This window comes from Solanum lycopersicum, chromosome 5, assembly GCF_036512215.1.
Source record: "Solanum lycopersicum chromosome 5, SLM_r2.1".
NCBI lineage: Eukaryota > Viridiplantae > Streptophyta > Magnoliopsida > Solanales > Solanaceae > Solanum > Solanum lycopersicum.
Genome location: NC_090804.1, coordinates 1,311,959 through 1,333,743, shown reverse-complemented (window position 1 = coordinate 1,333,743; position 21,785 = coordinate 1,311,959). Strand labels below are relative to the sequence as shown.

General features: G+C 32.1%; 3 protein-coding genes across 7 annotated transcripts; 2 read left to right on the top strand and 1 right to left on the bottom strand.

The window, feature by feature from the left end:
* Positions 1-299: 299 nt before the first annotated feature.
* LOC101244285 (two-component response regulator ARR5) lies at positions 300-3,698 on the bottom strand. The gene is made up of 5 exons (NM_001318147.1): positions 3,379-3,698; positions 3,208-3,284; positions 3,046-3,123; positions 2,091-2,158; positions 300-1,082 (listed from the first exon to the last, which is right to left on the bottom strand). Exons 1-5 carry the CDS (start codon positions 3,548-3,550, stop codon positions 722-724), a joined length of 756 nt encoding a protein of 251 aa, NP_001305076.1. The 5' UTR covers positions 3,551-3,698; the 3' UTR covers positions 300-721.
* Positions 3,699-11,580: 7,882 nt separating this feature from the next.
* On the top strand, positions 11,581-15,412 carry LOC101243992 (uncharacterized). Of its 5 annotated transcripts, none has more exons than XM_004238677.5 (11): positions 11,581-11,735; positions 12,051-12,164; positions 12,251-12,350; positions 12,700-12,759; positions 12,843-12,943; positions 13,167-13,254; positions 13,530-13,638; positions 14,162-14,333; positions 14,412-14,483; positions 14,560-14,673; positions 14,799-15,412. In XM_004238677.5, the coding sequence occupies exons 1-11, from the start codon at positions 11,634-11,636 to the stop codon at positions 14,889-14,891; spliced, it is 1,125 nt and encodes a 374-aa protein (XP_004238725.1). In that variant the 5' UTR covers positions 11,581-11,633; the 3' UTR covers positions 14,892-15,412. The 5 variants fall into 5 exon arrangements, with proteins under 5 accessions (XP_004238725.1, XP_010320630.1, XP_010320631.1 ...); XM_010322328.4 differs by having other exon boundaries at positions 12,251-12,369; positions 12,713-12,759; XM_010322330.4 differs by having other exon boundaries at positions 11,601-11,735; positions 11,988-12,164; positions 12,251-12,369; positions 12,713-12,759.
* LOC101243707 (uncharacterized) lies at positions 15,407-20,576 on the top strand. Its single transcript, XM_004238676.5, has 7 exons — positions 15,407-16,328; positions 17,405-17,545; positions 17,629-17,994; positions 18,324-18,566; positions 19,032-19,124; positions 19,747-19,947; positions 20,037-20,576. Exons 1-7 carry the CDS (start codon positions 16,011-16,013, stop codon positions 20,247-20,249), a joined length of 1,575 nt encoding a protein of 524 aa, XP_004238724.1. The 5' UTR covers positions 15,407-16,010; the 3' UTR covers positions 20,250-20,576.
* Positions 20,577-21,785: the final 1,209 nt, after the last annotated feature.

The following is a 21,785-nucleotide window of genomic DNA, read 5'->3' as shown; positions in this document are numbered from 1 at the left end:
TTTCTAGCTTAAACTTTGTATTAAATCAAACTATATTATATAAAATGAGACGAAAAGAGTGTGATTTCCTTATTTACTTGTTTTCACCGCAACAAGAAAGTTACTTTTGTTTAAAAAACCGTTGACCTATCAAACATAAAAAAAATAAAATATTTTTCTTCGTATCAAACGCAGCTGTAAACAAGATCAATGGAGATCCTTAGAATAAGGGAACAAATCAAACATGTGTAATTCAACTCAAAATCCAATATTCCTTTTTAGCAGACAAGAATTGACATTTAATAAAGATCGTATCAGAATCATATCAATCCATATCCCATTATTCAATTCCACCCATTATCTCTATCTGTCATTGAATTGGATACATAATAAATATTACTACAACTACTGCCAAAATGTAAAAATTATAATATAAAGTAGCAACCACATTAAAATAAAATTCATCAACACAAGAAAATGTTGATTTCATAACATTGTCTAAAATCAACTTTTCTCCTTTTAAGAGAGACTCTCATTTTGAACATATCTTTGTAAAGTCATCACACCATATCATCGATCGATATGTGTCCGAAAAAGTGACAAAGCCAACAAAAAACCTCGCTAGTAAGGGGCAATTGGCTTGTCTACATTGTATGCCCCGACGATGGGAGAGGAGGGCTTAAACGACCCCGGAAGTAGCAAAAAGGAAAGTAAGATACATAGTAGTATATATACCGTCTTGTCACAAATCTTGGCTGCTCATTTTGAGTCGTCTTGTTGGTGATGTTGGCGAACAAGGCATGGAGGAATCAGTGGAATGTGTCGGTGAATCAGTAGAGAGCGATGATGAGAATGCTTTAGGGGACGATGGAGAGGAAGTGGATGGCGGTGAAGGTGTTGATGAGAGGTCAAGTGATGAGGGTGAAGGCGAGAGAGTTGGTGTTGATGAATCATCAGACGATGATTCTGGCAACTTTCTCTTGTTCATTCCTTTCTCTTCACCCCTAAATCGATCCTCGTTGAACATGTAACTCTTCAAACGTTTTACGTCTGCCAATTTCACCGGCTTCAATAGGAAATCTTCAGCGCCTTCTTCCAGACATCTGTTATCAAATTAGAATTAGTTTCATCAACACAACATCCCACTTAAAAAAAAGGTCTAAATTCTGAAAAACATTAAAGTTAAAGAACAAACATCCTTTTTCCATATTTGTTTCTGATAAGCATTTCGTCTTCAAAAACAATCGTAAAGCCACAACTTTAGCAATGTGACATTCGAACGACACTTTATGCATTGACATCTTTTAGTGGCATACTATAATTGCATATATTGTTTAACTAAACCTTACTAGAATAAGAACATGCATTCCTAATTATATTACTAAAAGTACAACTGCTGAAAAAAACAGACAAAGAGCATATGCTTTGGATTATGATATTATAAAGTATGAATCCAACTACTTTATTTTTTTGGTACAATATATTAAACTAATGAAGTGGTTGTTCATTCATTGCTTTTGGTCATGCAAGAAACTGGTTGTTCAATAATAATAACTCATCACAGCTTCCAAAATATGCAAGTCAAAACCTTTTTTTAAAAATTGAAGAATCTAACAAATCTTGAAAGCACATGTACAAACGATAAGTAAAGATTTGATGCCATCTTAATTTAATTGCAAGATAGGTTTTGGTTGTCAATGGTACTTCCTCCATTGTTTTTTTCTTAAAATAATTGGAATCAGAAGATAGCTTTAGGTTGTCAACAATGGGACTACCCTTCTAGTTTTTATTAAGTTTCCTTCTCTCTCGAGTCAGTGGCGAGCCAAGGTTTTTAACAAGGGGATTCAAGAATGTAAAGATGTGAACACACAAAGAAACCAATGGATCCAATATATATTATATTATACATTTAAAATATTGAACAAGGGTGGCTCCGTCCCACGATGTGTGGGGTATAGTTAACTCAAAAAGTAAATGCAATGTCAATTAGTATTGCTTCACTCCATTCTTTAAGAATTTAGAATTCCAAAAGTTCTCAAGTAACAGTCACTAGCAAAAATATATTCAACGAATTCAAGTATGAAATCCAACAGCGAAAGAATTGAAAGTACCTGTCGATTCTAGCCAAAACATTTTCAGAAGACATGATTACAACTGGAACTTCCCTAAAAGATGAACCCTGTTTCACAAATACAAATTCGGAAACTTCAGTACATTGATTAATTAGATTTTCCTTATAAGAAACTCAAACATTAATCTTTCAAGCGAAAAAATAGTTTGCGCACAAAAGTTACCCGCTAAGCACTAGGTCTTGAAAATACCAGACCACAAGGATCTATGTACCAAGTGTTACCTTGCATTTCTACAAGACGTTGTTTTCACGGCTTGAACCAATAACCTCATGACAACAACTTTACCGGGGTCGGAAAAGGGCCAGACCTAAAGGTCTATTGTACCAAGCCTTACCCTGCATTTCTGCAAGAGGACTTGAACCAATGACCTCATGACAATAACTTTACCGGGGTCGGAAAAGGGCCAGACCGCAAGGTCTTATTGTACAAAGCCTTGCCCTACATTTCTACAAGAAGCTGTTTTCACGACTTGAACCAATGACCTCATGACAACAATCTTAACGGGGTCGGGAAAGGGCAAGGGGCAGACCGGAAGAGTCTGTACGAAATCTTATCCTGCATTTTTACAAGAGGTTGTTTTCACGACTTGAACCAATGACCTCATGACAACAACTTAACCGGGGTAAGGAAAGGGCCAGACCAGAAGGGTCTATTACACAAAGCCTTACGCTGCAATTTTGCAAGAGGCTGTTTCCACTGCTGGAACCAATAACCTCATGACAACAACTTACTCGGGGTCAGGAAAGTCCCGGACTACAAGGGTCTATTGTAAGATGCCTTACCCTGCATTTCTGCAAGAGGCTGTTTCCACGACTTGATCCAATGACCTCTCATGACAATAACTTTACTTGTTACAGTTACACCAAGACTCTACTCCCTTTCAAACAACATAAATTACATGAACAATGAAAAGAAAGGGCAAAACAAGTACTACCTTAATCTTTTTGAGCAAATCATAACCAGTCATTCCAGGCATACAATAATCTGTAATTATCAGATCCACCTTCAAACCCTAACATAAAAAAAAAATTCAAATATCCATAAAAAACTTCAATTTTCACTTCAAAAAAAAAATCCACCAACAAAAATTTCTTACATCAATGCTAACAGAACTCTCTTCTTCATCCAATCCAAGATATTTCAAAGCTCTCATCCCACTATCCACAGTAGTCACTGTACAATTCCAACCACAAAACATTCAAAATCTCAAAAAAAATATCATTATTTCCTAAAATTGAACTCAAACAAATCAGATTTTTTTTTTCACCTTTACAAGATGTATTTTTGAGGAGACGCTCAATGACTATTCTGTCCACAAGACTATCATCAACAGCAAGAACATGAACTTCATGAGTAGCCTCTGTTAACGGCAACAACTCATCGTACTCCTCCACCTTCTCCGCCCTACGCCGCCGTGAAAACATACCATTTCTTGCCATCTCACTCTACTAACAAAATCAACAAAAATGGAACAAAACCCACAAATATTTCACCAAATTAAGAAAAACCCCACAAATTTTCTTGGAAAAATTTGTGGGAATTTGAAAGTTTTTGTTACAAAGAAAAGAAAACACAGAGAGAAGAGTGTGTGTAATATAAATGTCTATCTGTCTTGTTCATGTACACAGACAATATACACATACTTGTCAAATATTTTATTTTTTGTTATTATATTAAATTAAATTAAAATATTTAGTTTCCAAAAATATATAATAAATGTAAATAAAAACACCAAAAAAAAATAAAAATCAAATCTGGTGAAATCTACTTTTAAAATTAATAAGGCAATACGGCTGAGATTCTGAAATCCACTTTGTTGGTGCTGATTTTATTTTTATTTTATTTTATTTTCCCATATCCACGCGAGTTATTACATTCTCCCGAGTTTTTCGCGAGATTTTGTTTTTTGTTTTTTATTATGATTTTTGAAATCGATTTTTAAATTTGTGAGGATATTTCATTCTTATATTTGAATTAATTCATGTTTCAATTTGAATATTGAAGTAATAAAATGTTCCAAATAAACACTTCATACTTTAAATGTTGAAAAGAAATTGTGTATTTTTGTTTATGAATAACAGAAATATTGAAAACAATTTTAAATTTATCGAGAATTATAGTTTCGTCTATGAACTATTAACAGTCTAAAAAATACCTATTTAACTTAAATATATCATTAATATTGCCACGTGAGTGAAATATATTAATAAATTCTCATCGAGTTCAGAGTGATTTCAACGATTCTCTCGACTTTTTATTAAGAGTTTCACACTTTTATAAGGGCTTTAGATCATTTGTTATGTCATATGTGGATTAGGGTGTATTTAAGTTCAGTTAGTTAAGTAAATGAATAATTTTAATGTTGTCAATAGTTTAGAGATGAAATTAATAATTCACGCTAAGTTTATGAATATCTTCAATAAATATCTCTTTATTTTAAATAAATTATGCAAAATATAACATCTCATTTAACTATATGCATAAACTTAAGTAGAGAACAATCGAAATTTTACTTTTTTGTGGTTAATAGCATATAATTCTAAGTATATGACATATTTCATGAAATTAACTTCACTACCTAATGAATGAATAAAATTTTTATAAGAGAAATTTCATTTTTGTAGGGACAATGTTTAGTTAAAACATTTTATATTTTATCAAAAGTTAAGGTATTCAATTGAAACATAAATTAAGATGTATTTGGGTTGATTTATTTTAAGTGTCATTAAGCCTGAATAGTTTTTAAGCATATTTATAGGATTAGAATAATTTTTTTAAAAAAAAAATTTAAATACTTACTTTAAAATTAAAATAATTTTAAAAAATCATAAATTAAGATTAGTAACTCAGTAACTTTTGACTTATCCAGACATACTTTTAATTTGAGTGTCTAGTAAATTTTTTTAACAAATTTAATGGAGTGATTATGTTTCAATTTTATATATTTATTATTTATATTTAATACAATAAAGTTGACTTAAGGTCAATTTGAGAATCCACAAATCAAATCAGAAGTGGGAAAAGGCGGAAAATGTAACGACACGGTTACTTATCACACAAATTTAAATAAAATAAAGATTTATTTTTCCCATTTAAAACTTTTTTATTTAGTAAAAAGTGAAGAACCTTCTAAAAATAATAATATTGGAATTTAAATAAGTTCTAGTTAACCAACTTAAGTTTTTATATATAATGTGTTTATATAGGTACTAATTAGTTATGTTGTTTATGTTAGGTTAATGGTTGATATAAATGAGAACATGGTAACCATGCTTATAAATTTATATCGTCTTCGTCCACTTTAAATTGTTATATTTTTTTAAAAAAAAGTTAAATGATAATAATTTTGATTAACATTTTACGATCTATTTCTTCACCATATTAATATGCAAAAGATTGAAATTTATAGTATTTTTCGTATAGTTTTTGAATATTTAAAAATATCGAATTAATGTAATCTAATTTAACTTTGAAAATTAATCAAATCGATTTTAGAAAAGTGCATTATAATAATTAAAAGTAGACAGATAGAGTAATGCTTAGTGTTATTGAAAAAAAATAATTTGAGATGACGGTCAAGATAGTTTATTCTTCGAAACAAGCTTGTTGGGAGTATTATTATGTAATGCTTCTTACGAAGACGTATTATAGAGAGATTCTTGATAAAAAAATATATATTATATTTTGATTTAATTTGTTTTTATCACATTTTTTAATTTATTTAAATAATATATAAACGTGTCTTTTAACTTGAATATAAGTAAACACTTAAGCATGTATAAAATTAAATAAATAGATACATTCGTCCTCCGAATTAATTGTCTTACATGACAGTTGTATGTCCTACGTGACATCCTACTCGTATTATTGACTTAATAAAGCACTTGTATCTACTTCAATTTCATTTAAATTCAACGTCTATTTACGCACACCAAATATTAAAAAACATAAAGAATACATAATATATTATATACCTTTTCTATATATAACTATTTAATTTTAATTTTTATATAACATATTTAAGACTACGAAATTCAGAACTTGTTAGATTTTTGTTAAGAAAACATCAATTATGGTGATTTAAATTAATTTATCCTTGTTATTATAAAAAGTCATAGTAGACTTTTTGAATATTCTAAAGTATATAGTATAATATAATATGATAAAATAAAATAAATTTTGTACAGTATGGGAAAGAGACTGGAATTTGTTGGCAAGAGTTATTACAAGAAAGTAAAGTCTTAATCAGGTCAATCAATTAACAATTATTTTGTTGTCGTTATGAAGATTTTGTCTAATCTTTACAAAATCTTTTTGTGGTCCTACATAATTTATATATTTACCTTTTTTTTTCTTCATTTCCCATTTAAATAAATTAAGGAGTCAACTAATTTGTATAAAGTCAAGTAATCATCTTTATGTACAATTAAAATTTTCCTAATTACACATAAAACTATGCAATTAAGACAACGACATGTAAATAGTTACAATATTTTTTTTATAAAAAAAAAACATATATTTGATGCTTAAACAACAAAGATTGTAATGGAGTGATAATTATTTTTTTATTAACCAGAAGTCTCGGTTAATAAAATATGGATCAACTGACATGGAAGATTTTGAAGAAGTTTTAACAATTATATTAATAAAATTTAAACTACAATTAAAAGTTTTTATTGCTAGTCCTGGTGATTAGAAAGCTAAATTGGACCTTTTCCAACTTCATTATCAACCATATGAACAAAATAGAAAGGAAAGAGTTGTATCAATATGAACCGTGATATAATAGTTCAGATTTCTCCATTCTTAATCAGACCTTTAAGGTTTAAGACATTGAAAACGAGAGAAAAAAAATATGTTGTGTATATTGTTATAAATTTAATTGGATTTCATATATAAATATCGAGATATGAATATAAATGTCTTTTAACTTTGTTGTTTGGAATTGATATGTCCCTTGTTATAAAAGTGATTCATATATATCTTTATCGTTATACAAACATCTCACATATAATGAGGGATGTATCGACTCTAAAGAAAGGATACGAAGGAGTTGTGAAAGTGAAGTTATGTTAGGCCTAGAGCTGTTAAATGTTTGTTAATTTTTAACAATTTCAAATCAATAGATCTTTCTAATATTATAACAAACACCATATTTATAATATATATATAAACTAAATCATATTAGTCAACACGTAAATGGACAGACTAGTATCCAAAAGCAAAAAAGTTGTTTATAATATTTCTTCAATCAAAATTAACAACTGAGGAAACTTGACGGAGACTACCTAAGCGTTATATTTTCTTCAATTAAATTAAGAATCGTAGGTTGATAATCACAATTTATTTGAATTTTTTTTTAAAAAAATTATCAGTTTGATTTATCGGTTATCATTTTATAAATATGTTAAAGTGTTATCAAATTATTGATTTCATCAATATTGATCTAACCGTAAAAATTTCATACACAACTTTTTAAATTAATTATCACTTATACATAAGTTGACAAATCAAATGAAAAGGGTGAATATTATTGCATCTTACTCAGAAGTAAATAGAGTCGTTTTGTAAAATAATAAAAAGTTTTAAATAATAAAAGATAAAAGTATAATGATTTACTATTGATAAAATCATCAAGAAAATATCTCAAATCGTTAAAAAATTAATAACTCACTATAAACAATAATAATCAAAACCATTACTAAAATAACTAAATTGATAAAGAATATTAATTCAAATTATCATTTCAATTAAAATTTTGATTCGAATTATCAATTTCAATTTCATTTTGACTGGCCTTATTTCAAATTAATTTAATTTCTACTTGAAATAAATGAAAATTATGTAGTATTCTTATTTATTAGACATTAATTCAAAACAATTTAATTCCTACTTGAAAAAATGAAAATTATCTAGTATTCTTATTTATTAGACATGATATAATGGACCATTGTACATAAGATAAAATTATTATTTCTTTCTTAATTAGAGATTTTGATTTCAAGTTTAAATATTAAAAAAAATCTTGATGAAAGAGCTATTTTCCAAATGAACTTATATTTCAATATAAATCTACATTGATTGAGCCATAATATAAGTATCAAACATCAAATTTGAAAAAAATACAAAATGATATGGGGTGCAAATAGGATAAAATTTATCTGTATCGAATATTTATATCAAATCAATATATACCTGTTATGTGTTTAAATTTATAATTTATATTATTTTATTAAATCACGTGATAATAAAAATTAAATTAACTTAATATAAACACTCGATACGAGTAAATTTTTCGCGTAAAAACAAAAAAGAGACATATGTTTGGGGTTGGGGCAAGAAATTTTGATAGTGCTAGTAGAAAATAGGACAAAGGAGAGAGAAAAAGTGAAGATATGGAACTCCCAACCAAATCTTCTTGGGTCCCACTTGCTACATATTTCCCCTTTTTTTTTTAATTTTTCTCCCCCTTTTTTAAGGTTGGACTTTGTGGTATCTCATGAGATATTCAAAATATCGTATGTCAAGAGTTTTTACATTTTTACATCCCCTTCGTCTTATATGCTCGTTACATTTCACTTTTCGAAAATCAAATGAAATCCCGACCCACAAAGAACCCCTCTTGCAGTAGGGTTTCAATCCTCGTCTTGCTCTTCAGACTTGCTATGTTTACCCTCTCTATTTCAAATAGATTTTTTGCCTTAATCAAAATAGGTCAAGTGCGCGTCGAAACAGTCGATAACTGCTTAATCTCATCCAAGAGTTTAATATTCTTACTACTATTTTCAGAGAAAGAAAAAGAGGGTGGTTTTAAGCTCCTTCACTTTCACTGGATAGCCGTGCAGTAGGTAATACGAGTCCTGTGTCTCTCACATCTAGCTAGCTCGTGTGGTTCATCGGTTTCACCGAAAACTCTCATTTGTTGAAGTGAAGCATAGTGCAATTTAGACGTTGAGTGAGTTTTGAGAAACAATAACGACATATGTAGTGTAATAATATAAATGAGATTTGAAAAGAAAAGGGGATATACATAATATTATATATATCTTGTGAAGATACACAACAACAAGTCAACAACTATATATCTAATAAAATCCTATAAAGTAGTATCTCGAGAGAATAGAATATATACAGATCTTACAATTACCTCGTAGAGGTAGAAACACTATTTCACACGATAATGTACGCAAATCATATCTTACAAAAATACAAAAAAGTTATTTATATATATCTTTGATTCAAATAAAATATACTAAAATCGGATATAAAATACAATAAATATTTTAGGAAACCAACAATATTATCGACAACAAAATCTAAATTTTTCCCAATATTGATTTATTTATTTTTTGCCACCTCTTTTTTGCATTCATTGGATTTTATGGTCGAATTGGACCAAATATAATGCCACCGTTGCCCTCATTTCATATCTTGTCGTGACAAACATAACGGTGGTCCGCACCCCCCACTATGCAACAACTCTTTAAGATATTAATTTAGGTGTTTTTGTTGAAATTTTATAAATTAATTTGAAATATTTATACTATATAATAGTCCAAGAGTTTCAAACTTTAATTAAAGGGAAAAAAATTAAGACTACCAAAATAAATAAAAAAATCTTATTGGATAAAGTCACAAAATTTCAACAAAATAAATTTGGACTTCAAAGACATGATGGTAGAAGTTGAAATCCATTATATTGTCCCACTTTTGAAAGGAGTATCACGAGCAAAATAATTATCTTTCACCACAATATTCATCTCAATTTATTAATTTTTTTTATTTAATTGGACATATAATTTTTAAAAATTAAACTACTTTTTGAAATGTATGATAAAGAATAAGTTATATAAATTTATATGGTTATAAAATATCAGAAATAAAATAAAAAATTTTAAGTTAAAATGTAACCACTGAAAAGAGAACGACTCATTCTTCTTTTAATATGATTAAAAGAAAAAAAAAGGTCAAATAATTTAAGATGAAAAGAAAAGTATGATGTGTTTGGGCTCTACTTATCAAGGATTCGAACTCCAACACCTCTAAATCGATACTGGCATTGTTGTGTTTCAACGTAACTATAAATGTAACAACAATAATAATGTTGTTAATGTAATTTCATAAATAGGTCTGAAAATGATAGAATGTATGCAATATTATCTCGTATCTCTGTGAACTAGAAAAGTTATTTTTGCTAGATGCTCTACTGAAAAAATGTAATCAAATTGGTTTTCAAAAATAACATAACATATTATAAGCAAGATACAAGGAAAATGAACCAACATGTAATAATACATATTAAAGAATAAGAGACTACATTACGACTAAGTATTCCCTATCTCTCGATAGGGACGAATCTAGGGGGTTACAGAGTGTTCACTAAAAATATCTTGATAAAACGTTATACTGTATGTGCAAGGTAAGTTTTTTTTCTTCATTAGTCCTTTAAACACAAGACTAGACATTGGTTCAATCGTTTAGCGGATTCAAAATTCACTTAAAGGTTCTAAGTTCGAACTCCATGCTAAGTTTCTATGCTAATTCTTGGCATTCAAACCTTCCTATCAACGGTTGTGTCTTTATTTATGTGAGTTTGTACTATTTCATATCCAATCACCTTCACGGTTCATTTTTGACCTACCTCTATCTCCTAACTCATATTACAACTAGCCTCTTACACTCTCTCATGGGCGAGCCCACCTCTTCTTCACATGCTTGAACCATCTCAACTTCAATACTCTAATCTTGTCCACCTCGGATGCCAATCCAACTTATGCTTACTCCATGGAATTTTATTCCTAATCATATATCTCATAATATCCACACACATATATTTAATTACTAAGCATCACCCCCCTCCCTCTCTTAAACAATATTGGTCTAACTAGGTTCTATGGAACATACCTTTAAACCTTAACGACATGTTCATATCGCTTAGAACTCCATGGGCGAGCCTTTATTTCACCCACCTCGCTCCAAATAATGTGCAACATCATCATTAATCTCTCAGTCTCCTTAAGTTATTTATTCAAGATACTTAAAGAACTTCCTTTCTAAAATATAACTTGTACATCAATCTTCATTTTCACTTCCAACCCATATTTCATGTCACTAAACTTGCATAGATAACATTTCTATCTTAAAAAGTAAATATTTTTTCGATTACACTTCAAATAGTGACTAAATATTAGGAAAACTTTTAGAAATTTCATACATTTGGGGGCTTACTATATTCTATCCCGAAAGTTTCCCCAATTACAAAATATCCAAATTTTTCATTGCTCTCCGATACATTGGTAAATATTAATAAGCAATCCAAAACATTGAAGGGTCAAATTATATTTGACAAACCCCTCTAGTCATTCATGGGCTTTCAAGCCCATACTCTCTATCTCTCTTTGGGCTAATTGAGGATAATGGGCCTAATTACACTCATTGGGCCTATAATTTTTTGTCGATTTAGATACCTGGGCTTCGTTTCCAAATTCCGATCAACGCATCGGTTCATATTGATCGGAAACCATGGAGTGCGCCGGCAGGGGAAGCCGAACCCCATGTTCCGGTCCGGCGATGAGACGTTGCCGTAGCTGCCAAGCTGTGGCGTATTGCTCCATTTCTCACCAGGTTTTATGAAGAATCTGCTTCGTTTACTACTTTTTATGGTTAATTTTAGAAGATGTTCAAAAAATTGTTTAGTTTAAGAATTGTTTCCTCCCTAATAGTAATACTCATTTAGTTTCAATTTGTTTGTCTGGTTTTGAATTGATATCGAGTTTAAGCAAATAAATAACTTAAACTAAAGATACTTAGAATGTACCTGAATGTCTTCTTATTCATATGATTTTAAACATGTCACATGGAAAATTGGAACTAAAGAGTTGCTAAAGAGTTGAAGAGACGGAAGACAAACAAATTGAAACGGAGTGATTTTGTGTTCAGGTATCACATAGGAGTGTACACAAGAAAGAGTGTCAAAGGTTGGAACAGCAAATGAAGCATGGACATGTTGTGAGTGATTTCCCTTTTACATTTTCTGAAGAAGCTACTATGCAGGTAAGTAGTAAAAGAACTTTTTGAATTGTTGTATTGATTTGTCTATGGAAGTGCTTAGGTAGAATATGCTTGGTGGTGCTTTATAGGTGTGTAATAAACGGGAAACAAGGTGTTCGTTCTTGATAAAACAGGGCGTTCACCGAATAGGAATGTGGATGTTTGAATGTAGCTGTGGGGCATCAACTGGTATATTTTATTGCTCAAGGTTGCTTACTCTTTTCATGATAAAGTCTTTTGTTCTTGATCAGCCTAGCTAATTACAAGCCTTATTTTGCAGTGCCTTATGTATTCTCGTCTGAATATTAGTTATTCCGTATTTGTATTCCTACTATTTGTATATATTAGCAGTATTTTTCTATAATCAAGCTTAATATCTTTCAAAGATAAAGTTTTTCTGTGTCGTAGTATACGTTTTGAGAATGTTCTTTGCATTTTCCATGTCTTTCCGAAATGAAGATGTACTTCTTGATCTCTGCTGTTATGCAGATAAAGAAATGCTTCTAACCTAAAACAATGTTTGTTATCTCATCCTTAGCTTTTGTTAGCAGGCTCATGAAAGACTGGAACCTATCTATTACACTATGTCCTTGTAGAGGTAGTGTGTAGTGCTTGAGACAATTAATACATGAATGCGATGTTTGTCTGGAATGCTAATTTAAAACTAGTATATAAACGCAGAGCCATCCACTCCGTTACCCAAGTTACTTAGTGGTTGGAAAGAATATTATGAATGGAGGTGCATTCCGCTTGATTCTCCTGTTGCTTTGCTACTTCACTGGGTAAGTTGGCTGTACACAAACATTAAATTTGTGAGTTGTAGTAGCCATATTGCTTGGCGGATATACTCCATTGCCGTTTTGTGTTGAAGTTTCTTCCATAGGGTCATTCTATTTAAGGAGTATGAATTTTTTGTGAAGCTATTGAAAATTTCTTGTTTTGTAGAAATCAATTGTGAAACTCACTGGCTCATTTGTAGTACTATCATTCTCTTGTTTTTTCCAGTCGCTGACGCTGTATTGGGCTATTAAGCTGGCAGTTCAAGGGAACCTGATTCCTGAAATTAGTAACGAGCTACACATACATTATTTAGGTACTCTCTTTTCTTCTGTCCTTGCTAAGGGGCTTTATAGACAAGAGAACACCCCCCCCCCCCCCCCCCCCCGGCTCCCTCTCTTTCTGTCTGTAAAATTTATTAAATGACAATTAGAGCTAATTCATCCTTCAGGACCCGAAAAACTTCAGGAGCTCCTATTGAATGTGCTATGCACTCCACTGCTCACTCTTCATCTCCTTTGGAGCTAGTTTCCAAGGGCTTGTTATTTTGATACTGAATTTTGGGCTCTTTCTCTTGTTTGAAATGTGAAGGTCCTGAAAAAGAGCTTCATCAGCTTGCTGTGTTCAGTGAACTGCATGCAGTTTTTCCTGATGTTCAAATCCATATTGATCTCGTGGGACCTGCAGTTCCAGAAGAAAGGTTTGGTTGCTCACCTTTATTCATGTTTTTAGTTTACTTACTTCTCACAGCAACTTCTAGTTAATAAGCAGGAAAGGAGAGTAAACTCATTGGCCTCATTTTGAAGTTTATGAACTATTAATGCTCTTATAATCTTTTCATGGACTGGAAAAGGGTGTCGTAAATCGATGGCTTCTGGAATAAATTTTTTAATAAGAACATTAAAGAAAAGGTTTAAAAAGAAAGATAACTTGGGAGGCAATAGATGCTTGATTTTGCGCCCTTGGTTGGGCTCTATAAGTACAATCATCTTCAGTGAATAATGACTGCTACACATATAATGGTTGCAGATGATGCTTATAGAAAAATGGTTAGGACAGGATCCTTGCCAGTTTAATACATCATGTTCACGCTAACCTCTTAACATTATTTAATTGTACTTCCAAAAGTTCATCAATATCTTGTTTACATTTACAGATTATGTATAATCACATTGCTCTAAGTACCTTTAATACAACATGCCCTTTTGCTTGTTAATGCTTAGGAATGGCGAGAGAATTGAACTTCGTGATTATGCTCATTGTATAGAGCCCAACTGCAAGTGTAAATGTTCGGCTGAGAGTTTTGGCCCAACGTCATTACAAAGTGGATCTTCAGCCATTACATTAAAGCTTCATAATGGTTATTATCATGATTGTTATAAAGATCTTATGAAGGTCTGTCAAACAGCATTTGTCTTTGCGATATGTTTCCTTCTTTTGTTAGTGTTACTCAAATGTCGTGAGCTTTGTCAGGATACTCCTCCTAATCTAATTATTGCACCGAATGCTGGTGTTGCTGCTTATAGAAGCTGGCTACAAACCATTGTAAGTCTTTCAAATGGATATGAGATTCATATGCAAGTCAGTATTGCTAAACGATTTTCTTTAACTTTTCATCCAGGAGCTGATACATGAGATAAAAGTTCCAGCATTTTTCTCCGATTACTGTGAAGAAGCTTGTAATCTGGCAACTAGTTGCATAAGCTCTGTCACTGGGGCTTCTCCTACCATTCCTGTTAGTTTTTTCTTCTTTCTTCACATGTTTCGTCAACCGTTTTTTCTCTCTTCAAATTTTGCTCTTAAAGTTGTCCACTGCTTCTAACTCAATTTATTAAATCGAACTTTTTACTTGCTTTGCAGATCCAACTAAATCCTTTTAGGCAACCCCTTGCAGTAGAAGACAGTGCCCTGTTTCTTCCATGCTACTCAAATTGCTTCATCTTTGGGATTTGACTTACCTTCTTCAGAGTATCTCAAGGATGCCATGATTTGCCTCTATTAAAACATAGTAGCAGACTGAAGATTACAATGTTTAGACTAAGAAGCGCGCCCACGCGTGTAGCCTCGTCGTCAATGAAATGGATTGAAAATCATGGTTCTCAGGTTCAATTCCCAAACCGAAGCAAGAACATTAGGTGATTTCTCTTCATTGCTCCAATCCTTGATGGACAGAGTTACTTGATATATGTGTTGGTAGAAAGTAGTAGATAGCTCGTGGCATTAGTCGAAGTACATCCAAAGCTTGACTTTATCTGTATTCCTTGAGGTGATGCTAAAATGTGTCCTCACTTCAACTTTGAGTAAATATTTGTTTTAGTTCAATTATAAAACTCTCTCTGTACTTTGCCCCCTCCCCAATAATTTAATTTTTTTTCTACCACTTGCCCACATGGCTGGCACAGTGAGTAAACAAAGAGGACCATGTACTTAAAAAGAGAAAGTCAATGACATTGTAATACATTTTACTTCTTAAACGGAGGGAGTACTGGTTTTTTTAGTTTTTTTTTTTCTGTTTAGTGTTTGAAATTTCCATTGAAGTTTGAAAGGTGACAGTTTCAATAAAATTTTTTTCATATACAAAATTCAAACTCAAAATTTCTAATATATGATGAATCTGTCTCGTCACTAAACCACAATCCAACGGTGGGACCAAACTGATATCACCAAAGCAAGTTCTGTCTCTATCATCTCATTTCTAGTAGATCTTTCTCGTACCCACCATAACCATTCTAAAATATTTAAAAACTCCAATTTTCTACTATTAATTTTGTAATTAATTCATCTAAATCTTAAAATAAAATAAAATAAAATAAAATTTCCAAAAAATAGAATCTCTGAATTTGGGAATATCCACTTCAATCACAACACAAACACAACCAACAACAAAAGGAACCATATTTTACAATCTCATTTCCTTTTTCAATAGTTTCAGCCCCAAAAAGATTCAATTTTTTTCTGAAGAAAACCCAAATTTCTTCACCCAATGGAACCCTAATCGACTCTGAAGAATTCCCAGAAAACCCAATAAATCAAAAATCTGTAATTTACTGTTGAAATTCACTGTTTTCAGTGATGTATCGACCTCAGAAATTGTGTAGTTTAACACTGTTATGGATATTGGGAATTGGGTTAGGGTTAAGTTTTGGGTATGCATTAAAAATGCCGTTTAGGGTCAATGATGTACTTCCTGTATTACCGCATCAGGTTTCTTGGCCTGTTCTTAATACTATGCATAGCCCTGTTGATTTGATGCCTACTTATATTGGATCTTTAACTCCTAATAATGGGTCGATTAGTTGGAAAGGAGCTTGCTTTTTTGAGAATGAAGCAAGGGCTGAGTTTACTGGTCCTGGTGATCGAGGCATTGGTGGTGCTACTATTCATCTATTGGTTTGTAGATTTGATATTTCTGTATTGTGAATTTAATTTGTGGTTAGTTGATTTATAGAGTAGTTTTTGCTTGTATGTTTTGGTGGATCGATGTTTAATTGATGAATGGTGATAAGAATTGCTTGAAAAGGTGAGTTTTCTGGGTTGCTGGGTTCTTTGTTAGGGGAGGTGGGTTGTTGGGAAAGGTTAATGATTGCATCCTTGTGAGCTGAAGTTAGGCTTTGTATTTCTGAATTATTAATATGGTTGCTGTTTAGTTTATCTGTAGAGCAGCATTCACTGGTAAGATGTATAGGACTGTTGTATTCTTAGGAATTTATCTTGCTGGAAGACTAAGAATTGCATGTTTGAAACCCAAGTTTTTACGAAGTAGTTGAATTAGACGGTCTAGAAAAGAGAAAGGTGTTAATTTTATCGGTTAAGTTGCAGAATGCTTCATATTAGGATGATGTAAGTTTGACTTCTTGTTGTTAGTATTAGGAACAGTAGTGCATTTCTTGCTATTATCTGGTAGTAGGGTGCAGAAGTAGGGAGAGGGAAAAATGGTGTAGCTTTGAATCAGTTGCATGCTGAGAAAGTCAGATTCTTGCCATTTTATGAAAGCTGCTTGTTGTGGCTGTTTCTTGAGCCAGTTCACAACAAGAATAAACATGGAATGTGACTTACTATTTGCTAGTATTCGTTTTGACGCGTAGCCGCTTAAATGTAATTCGGTTATATGGTTTGTAAATGCTCTAGCATTTAAAGGAAACTAGGATGCAAATGATAGAAGAAACATGCTGTTTTGTGGTTCCACCTACACTATGTACAAAAACTAGACTGATTATATGAATGTTTCCTCTGTTGACATCTGGATGTTCCATAAATAGAAACCAATGGGGGTGATAACAAGTGAAAACTGGTATAACACCTTAAGAAAGAAGTATGGTGTTTTTGGTATCTATGTATACTGGTTCTTGTCTTTGTTTTTAAAAAATATAAATATATACTTGTTCTTATTCTATTTGCTGTTTTTTAATTGGATAAAGTTGTCCTTAGCATAGTTGTATTTCAGATTTCATTTACTAACTTTGCAGACAGGCGCAGCACACAGCTGGACGTGTATGGATCTGTATGTATTTGCTACACCTTATAGGATATCCTGGGACTACTACTTTTCGGCCCATGATCACACATTCAAAATTGAGTCATGGGAGGAACCTGCTGAAAGGGAATATGTACGCTCTTGTTTTGAGCCTTTTGTCTAAATCCAATGGATGTCCATACATTTATAACTGATCTTTAAGCAACTGCTATGCAGGTCAAGGAACATGGAATTTCTGTATTTCTCATGCCATCAGGAATGCTCGGAACCTTGCTTTCCTTGGTGGATGTACTACCCCTGTTTTCTAATACCGCATGGGGCCAGAATTCTAACCTTGCTTTTCTGAAGAAGCACATGGGTGCGACATTTGAGAAACGTCCACATCCACGGCAGGCAACAATTAACCCAGATGATGTTCATTCTGGTGATTTCTTAGCTCTGTCAAAGATACGTGGACGGTGGGGTGGGTTTGAAACTCTTGAGAAGTGGGTCACTGGTGCCTTTGCTGGTCATACGTCAGTTTGTTTGAAGGACGAGTTGGGTAATCTTTGGGTTGGTGAATCTGGACACGAAAATGAAAAGGTGAGCAAATGAGAAAATCTATGTATTTCTCCACTAAACTACATGGAGAAACAATACTAGCAAATCTCGAAAACATCATTTTCCATGTGTCAAATACATTCAGTTACATTAATCTCCTTATGCTCCTCTTCATTTTTCTGCAACACTTTATATGGATAGCAATGGACTACTGGTGAGTTACTGTGCTTCCTCTCTACCTCCGGAAGGAGGTAGGGAATACTCTCTGCGTTTTTTTGTTAACTTTTAAATCCCGTAAAGGCCTCGCATTTTAATTGCATGAATTGTGGCATTCTCTTATTTTTGTTTAATCTTGTGGTATATCTTTGCAGGGTGAAGAAATTATTGCAGTTATCCCTTGGGATGAGTGGTGGGAAATGACACTCAAGGATGAATCTAATCCACAAGTTGCTTTGTTGCCCTTGCATCCTGACGTGCGTGCGAGATTCAATAATACAGCAGCATGGGAATATGCTCGGAAAATGTCCGGGAAGCCATATGGTTACCATAACATGATTTTTAGTTGGATTGACACAGTAGCGGATAATTACCCTCCACCTCTTGATGCTCACTTGGTATTGTCCTTCCTTTACTCTTAAAAGTATAAACTATGATTATAGTGGAATATATCTAAGATGAGCAAGTAGCAGTGGATGTTTGTGTTCTCCAAAGCAATTTGGTGAATTGCCATATGTCCATCAATCTCGATGCTGACTGGTAGACAGTTCTCAAGTCACTAATGACTTAATTATCTCTAGGAAATACCTTTATATAGTATAACTTAACATCTACCAGTCATCAATATATTTGCAGTTTTTAAAATTTAGGGGGATGTATGGTTATTGATTACTACTCCCCTCCATGTGGATCCATTTGTTGATAAAAGAAACCCATCAAAAAGGTGAAAAAGCAAGTCAATCAAAACAAAAATAGCAACAATTTGAAGGAATGCTAATTTGTTCATCACTACCCTTGTTCCATTTGAATAGAACTCTTGGACAACTTACTGTAGTTTCTCAGCAGATGACTTTTGTTGGCAGGTGATTTCTGTCATGTCCATGTGGACAAGAGTGCAGCCGGCATATGCTGCTAACATGTGGAACGAAGCTCTGAATAAGAGGCTTGGCACTGAGGTGAACTGAACATGTTATATTTTCTTGTTTCAATATTTTGGCTGGAAACTTGTATTATATCTTAACAATTAGTTAATGGTTCTGGGTATGGCTCATCCCTCTTAAAAATTGATCTTTTCCTTTATTCCTTGCTGTACGAGCAGCTCATGCATATATCATAAACGTTAAATTTTTTTTAAGTAGATTTGTTGAGGTCTATTAACAAGGTATCTTAATAGGTTGGATTCTGTTAAAAGGAAAAATATGAAACATACTCTCCAACCTCCTTTCTGTATTTCTATGTCAAAAAATGGGTTGTCACATCATTTGGTGACTCGAACGTAGAGGTACTCTGTAACTCTTATGAGTAACAGTATAGAGCGATATTCTATAGATGATCTTCATTTTACATAGACATTTAGCCTTGGAGCAAGCATAATAATAACATTATATATTGAATAATGCTTTTGAAAGCTTACTCAGTTCAACTTGAATAAACTTCACTTACAATATCATATTGTAACTGCTTATATATAGAGAGAGTTTGTTAAATATATCATAGATTCTAAATGTTACCGAAGCAATCAATTTCCTTTTATCTGTAAAGGTCACTTTATATGCACAATTGATACCTCTCTTACAGGATTTGGACTTGTATGGTATTCTTGCTGAAACTGAAAGACGTGGTATAACGTTTGATCAATTGCTGACCATCCCCGAACAAGATGAATGGGTCTATAGTGATGGCCAATCCACTACATGTGTGGCCTTCATTCTAGCAATGTACAAAGAAGCTGGAGTTTTTGGCCCTATATCCAACTCTATTCAAGTAACGGAGTTCACTGTGGGTACCTCGTTGCCTTTATTTAATCGGCTCATAAGTCAAATAACTTCCATTCTGTTGTGATCACAAGGCTTTCTTACTGCTTGCAGATTAGAGATGCTTACATGCTCAAAATTTTCGAAGATAATCAGACACGCCTCCCAAGTTGGTGCAACGGTGGAGACAATAAGGTCTCTTTCTGCCAGATTCTTGGCGAATATCAAATGGAACTGCCTGAGTACAACACATTGGACCCTTATGCCAACATGAATGAGAATTGTCCTTCTTTACCTCCACACTATGAGCGGCCCAGACGTTGCTGAATCTGGACTAAACTTGTGTATCGGTGTATCCCACGAAATCTACCTTTGTTGCTGTTTGTTAAACATGTATCAGGTTATCTAGTATATGAACATATTCTGCTTGTTCTTCAGTTTCTACATGAAATATCTATATATGTACATAGTTCATGCATATTGTAGTTTCTTAGATGTTCAAGCCTATGCTAGTTATTATTGGTTGATGGGAAACAACAATAGAATAACTTATGGACTCAATGCCTCAAGGTCTTCTTGTGATATCTGTTCTTTGTAATTAGTTGTAAGTGAGTTGCTGAATCTTTGCTAAATCATATACTTACCTTCGTCCCATTTTATATGTCAGCTTTCGAATGTCAAGAGTCAAACTAGTCTATCTTTGACCGTAAATTTTTTATTTATAAATATTTTGAAGTATCAATTATTGTGATTCATAGTACTTTTTACGTAGTTTACAAATGTATAAGTCTCATTTCAAAAGAATTGGAGATTCTATATGCAAATTTTTGGACAAATTTAACCTGTTCGACTCTAAACATAAAGGTACCATATAAATTGGGACATATAGTGTGTGTGTGTATATATATATATATATATACACTATTCTTTTGTTTCAATTTATGTGACACATTTTGAATTTCAAGATTTAAACAAGTTTATTTTTTACCGTAATTTTTTTTATATCTTTTAAATATTTTGAAATGTCAATTATTGTGACTTATAATAATTTTTATATTGTTTACAAATATATAAATTTTATTTTAGAAAAATTGAGGATATGCAATTGTCGGTCAAATTTTAATTGTTTGACTCTTAAAAAAATGAAAGGTATTACATAAATTGAGACAAAAAAAAATTATTTTTCTTTGTAAAAATGTCACTATAATATTATGTAAATGTTCTAGTGAAAGATGTGTAAGAAGTTTACTATGATGAGTAAAATAGGTAAATATAACATATAAGAGAATCGAGAGATATATCTAGACAGAAATACGATACATCATGATCCTAAATAAAAATATATGAGCCATTACTCTTTTAATTTATCTCTACGTGTTTCTTCTTCTTATTAATTTAATCGTTATCAAACCTACATACAAATGACTTCCAACTTTATGATCTGCGTAATATATCAAAATATTCTTAAATTTAATATGCTTGAATATATCATGTTAAATATTAGACGAAGAAATAACTAGCAATATTACACAATATGTCAATCAATCATTATATACTTCTCCATTTCCAAGCTTCCTACAAATTTCTTTTCAATGCCAAAGTTGGGAAAATCTCTTCAAAAATCCCTTTAACTAATCACTCTATGCATGCACAATCAATAACAACGTCGTCATGCAAATGCCACGATCATATCTTCTCAGTACAAAGTGACAGTCAAAATTGAACTCATCAATTGATCATGCCTTGTGAAAATCGAGACTTTAATTCTCGAATTGTGAAGAATCCACAACACGTATAGCTCTATGTCTTTGATCGATCGTTTGTCTTATGTATACTATAATTCCTTTAATAAAATGATGCATG